The sequence below is a fragment of the Egretta garzetta genome, unplaced genomic scaffold, assembly GCF_000687185.1.
Source record: "Egretta garzetta isolate BGI_Z169 unplaced genomic scaffold, ASM68718v1 scaffold329, whole genome shotgun sequence".
Lineage (NCBI taxonomy): Eukaryota > Metazoa > Chordata > Aves > Pelecaniformes > Ardeidae > Egretta > Egretta garzetta.
In genome coordinates this window covers 6,752,801-6,757,423 of record NW_009269999.1, presented here as the reverse complement: position 1 = coordinate 6,757,423, position 4,623 = coordinate 6,752,801, and the positions used below count along the sequence as shown (strand labels likewise).

General features: G+C 45.4%; 1 protein-coding gene across 1 annotated transcript in view; it reads right to left on the bottom strand.

The window, feature by feature from the left end:
- Positions 1 to 4,623, bottom strand: part of SPINT1 (serine peptidase inhibitor, Kunitz type 1) — a 19,788-nt gene that overhangs the window by 4,522 nt on the left and 10,643 nt on the right. The window contains exons 4-7 of the mRNA XM_009647604.2: positions 3,850 to 3,988; positions 2,571 to 2,741; positions 1,836 to 1,862; positions 743 to 868 (exon numbers count right to left, since the gene is read on the bottom strand). Of these exons, the coding sequence (XP_009645899.1) occupies positions 743 to 868; positions 1,836 to 1,862; positions 2,571 to 2,741; positions 3,850 to 3,988 (463 nt within the window). The remainder of the gene's footprint in view (positions 1 to 742; positions 869 to 1,835; positions 1,863 to 2,570; positions 2,742 to 3,849; positions 3,989 to 4,623) is intronic.

Genomic DNA, 4,623 nt, shown 5'->3' with positions numbered 1-4,623 from the left:
GATTCTGCAGCCAAACAGGCTGAGCACAGTGCTCAAACGTGTAAACAAGGGAAGGTTTGTGTCTCCTGTGACTTTCTGGTGTCAGCGGCATTTGTAAGGCCAGGATAGAATGCGTCTTCATTTGGTAAAAGATACTAGAAAATAGAAGATTCCAGGTGGATTTTTGGTAACAAGCATTGCAAAACCCTCTATCTTACTGAATTTAGTGATGAAAGAACATGTCCAGAGGAAAGCAACGAAGCTGGTGAGGGGTCTGGAGCACAAGTCTGATGAGGAGTGGCTGAGGGAACTGGGGTTGTTGAGCCTGGAGAAGAGGAGGCTGAGGGGAGACCTTATCGCCCTCTACAACTGCCTGAAGGGAGGCTGTAGCGAGGTGGGTGTTGGTCTCTTCTCCCAGGTAATGGGCGATAGGACAAGAGGAAATGGCCTCAAGTTGCACCAGGGCAGGATTAGGTTGGACATTAGGAAAAATTTCTTCACTGGAAGGGCTATCAGGCACTGAAATGGGCTGCCCAGGGAAGTGGTGGAGTCCCCATCCCTGGAGATATTTAAAAGATGCATAGATGAGGTGCTTAGGGACATGGTTGGGTGGTGGGATGGCAGGGTTAGGTTAACGGTTGGACTTGATGACCTTAAAGGTCTTTTCCAACCTAAAAGATTCTATATTTCTATGATAACACCTGTAACTTACATTGCACTCATCCCTTGGCAGGTTGTCTAAGCCAGAATTTGAAGTACTTACACTGTTCACAATACATCTCATCCGATCCATCAGCACAGTCGGGAGTTTCATCACACTCCAGATAGGCATCAATGCAGCAGCCATCCTTGCATCTGAAGAAGGGGGACTGGCAGTTCCCACTGCACACTGCATCAGAAACAGTTCAGATGATAGCTCATTAAAATTCATTGTTTCTCCCTGCCACACAGATGCTTTATGAAGGACTTAAAAGCTGCCTATAGGGCTGGCAAACAAGAAACAAGACAGATTGGTTAAGGTCTCCCTTCAGTGCCACCCTGGACTCAAAAAAAGAAAGAAAATAATAATTTCTTGTTTATAAATGAAACATTACTCTGGGAACAGCCATGCTTCCTCTCAAAAAAAGAAGTTCACAGAAGGTGGAAGCAAGAATGAGCTACTCAGGAATAATACGGAGACATTGCCTGATCGTGGGGAATTAAATTAGGAAAGCCAAACAGAACCCTGCAGGCCAGGCTGTGAGAGTCAATGGAGAAGAGCAGTTATTGCCCTCTGCTCCAGAGGTGGCCCCAAGTGCTGAGTCGTGTGCTCAGTTCTGAGCTCCCCAGTGCACAGAAGACATCGGCATACTGGAGTGAATCCAGTAGAGACTCAGCAAGGGGCTAGAGCACAAGACCTAGTGTGAGGTTATGGAAAAGAAGAGACAGGCTCATTTTGGAGGTGCACGGTAATAGGATGAGCAGCAACAGATACGAGTTGCAACAAGGGAAAGTGATTCGATATAAGGGGAAAAAAATTCTATCAAGGGTCATCAAGCACTGGCCAGTTTGACCAGAGGAAGTGTAAAATCTCCTTCGCCAGAGGTACCCAAAACTGGACTGGATGCAGTCCTGAGCAACCCAATGGGACTCAAAGCTGGCCCTGCTTTGAGTAGTGGGTTGGACCAGATGACCTCTAGAGGTAATCCCCAACCTGAATTATCCTGTGACGTGAAAGTGAAAGGCTTAGTAAAGAAATTGGTCTCCAGTGCTTCACTTTCCCCACTGACTGAGTGCTAATCGAAAGCCACAGGAATGGACGTGAAACACTGAGCCTGAGCTCACAGCAGGATTACACAGTGGCACAGGAGGCTCACCTGGCTGTTGTCGCCCACCAACAGAACCTGAAGAGACAAGGGGAAAAACAAAATCAATTTACTAACACATCATTCTGTCAGCTCAAGATCAGCTTTATATTGCCTTCAGATCTCGCCTAAGACGTGCGTGTTTTCTGGAAGCAAGCCCTGCAGGGGTTAGGGAGGGGAAATATGGGTGCCCACCACCCAGAGACACCAGGTGAGTAGTACCCACTTGAGGCAGGTCTGGAGGAGCACAGGGGAACTTCCCACCACTAGCTAGACTGTTCCGAAACCGTCTTTCTTTTCCAGGGCTTTTGCCTCCTCCTTGAGCTATGCACCGCAGAGGGCCTGGCAGAGGCACAGCCCATTTATCTGGGGCAGCACTAGTCATGCTCGGACTTCGCTAAGAGGGTGTCAAGGAGGAAGATTAATTTCATTTTCAGAGCAAAGCACTTCTGGCTCCCCCACAGCACAATGCTACCCACTGAATTTAGGTTTCAGGTGTGACATGAAGATTTGGTGAGGGTTTCTGCAGCCAGAGACACAGCAGGGACATTGACCAGGGGAGCAGTGCTCCAGGAACTGGGTCAGATATATCAGCAGTGTAAGACTAGGACTCCCCATCCATAATTAGCCTGGTTTCCTAAGCTCTCTGGGTTCTAACTAGCTGCCATCCAAGAAGCTGCAGTACCTGCCCACACGGTCATCCCCATCCTATGAGAAAGAGGGTGCTGATTTTTGAAGACGACTCACCTCTAACATTCTTGCAGGCGAGTTTACACTCCTCTTCCCGTAAGTAGTTATTCTTGTTGGGCTTGCAGCCTCCAAAAATGAACTCCTCACACTGCTGAAGGCTTGGATTGTAAAACCAACGTGGAAAAGATCCCCGACACCAACCGACCTTCTTAGGAGTCAAACAATGCTCTATCAAGAAAGTGAGATAAAAAGGCTCTGGTTAGCTTGCTTTGCTTTCACATATACAAAGGAAAAAAATCTTCCAAAGGAAAGTTTGTCAGCAGTGTGGATACTTGTCTGAAAGATTTGTAAAATCTTAAGTGGCATGGACAAGGTGAGTAGGGAATCACGGCATATATTTTCTTATATGAAAGGCAGGGTCCTAAAATCAAATTAGAAGTGCCATATCCATAAAAAAGAGCTGCTTCTCCACACAGCGCATAGTCAAGCTGTGAAACTCCTTGCTTCAGGATGTTGCTGCTGTGCAAAGATTACATGAGGTCAAAAAGGGATTCATCCATGGCTATTAAACACAAAGACACCATCTTCTGCTGAAAAGCCTCCCAGCTGCAAATTCCTTGGGGGCTAGCCAAGTGTAGTAGGGATTTACTGATAGCATGTCATGTTTGTGTACTCTATCAGCCTCTGGCCACCGTTGGATTCAGCGTACTGGATTTTGAACACACCATTATCATCACTTGACATGGCTGTTCTTATATTTTTATGGTATCTGTGGTAGAAGGTGAAATTCCCTGCTTAGCTAATAGTCAACCATTTGTCCAAGAACTCCTTCCTCCTAATGTTCGTGTGATGGTGAACATTTTGATCATTAAACAAGGCCATTAAAGTAAAACATATAAATAAAGCCAGGGACACTTTGAATGTCACGCAGACGGCTACACCTATCCTGTGGCTTAAGGGAATTAGGGCCTTCACAGCAAAACCATGGAGTCAACAAGACCTTTCAGGTTCTCCTGTCTTATACCCTCATTTGCACCCCTGGCTTCAGCTACTCTTGGTGTCACCCAGCAGAAGGCAATGAAATGGAGAGAGGATGGGGTTATTGCAGGCCACTTTTTCTGCAAGAGGATCTGAAAACCCTAAAATAGGCCATTATGAATACAGAGACCTTCCACTACTGGTCCAGTGGAGGTTTTTACTGGGAAAAGTTGACATGCAAGTCCGATCTCTTGGTTGTGCTCTTTTCCCATCCACCCCCCTGAGAAGAGCACCAGTAATGCTAGAGCAGCACCCAGGCTCGGGGACTCCAGCTAGACATCTGTGGGCTCAGGCTCACCTTCGGTCTGCTCAGAATTCAGCACTGTGATGGTGATGTTGGTGAAGTCTTGCTGTTGTGCAGTGTCCGTGACAGTAAGCTGGAAGACGTAAGTCCCCGCCTGTAGGTTGGAGATTTCTACCTGGTCTTCTTCGTGCTTCTGAGAATGCAAAAGAAGGGCTTATGCAGAAGAAAGGAGTGAGTGAAACTGTGCAAGGCATTAGGAAAAAAGGAGCTTGGCTGGAAACCCCCAAGCAGCTGTTTGGCATGAAAAATGTCTCAGTGCTATACAAACCCCCCAGATCCATGGGCTGGTACCCAGCTGGAATAGCAGAGAGGAAGAATACCGCAAACATAATTAGTTATTTCATATTCTGAGGCGTTGTGAAGGCATGAGGGAAAATACAAATATTTGGAGAGGACTAAAATACCTGTAGTTTTTATTTTAATTTTTTAATAATAAAACCTATTATGAATCATTTACTTAGTACACAGGGAATAAGCTAGGTGTATCTAAGAAATATATACTCTTTCATTTTAAATATTACAAGTATATTTAATTTTAGAGATGGAAAGAAGTGCCTATTTCTTTGGCTGCTGAGAGGTTTCTAAAAGAGAGCAAATTATTTTGCCAGAATAGAAAGCTGTGGTATTATTGACACAAACTTGTTTCCCATATTTGCTTACAATATTGGGCCTCCATTTCTATGCTATCAGCCTTTTTGGTTAGGTTTCAAGAGAACACAGTGTTGCCATATATCATCTTAATGAAGTTAACACAGCATAATACTAGAG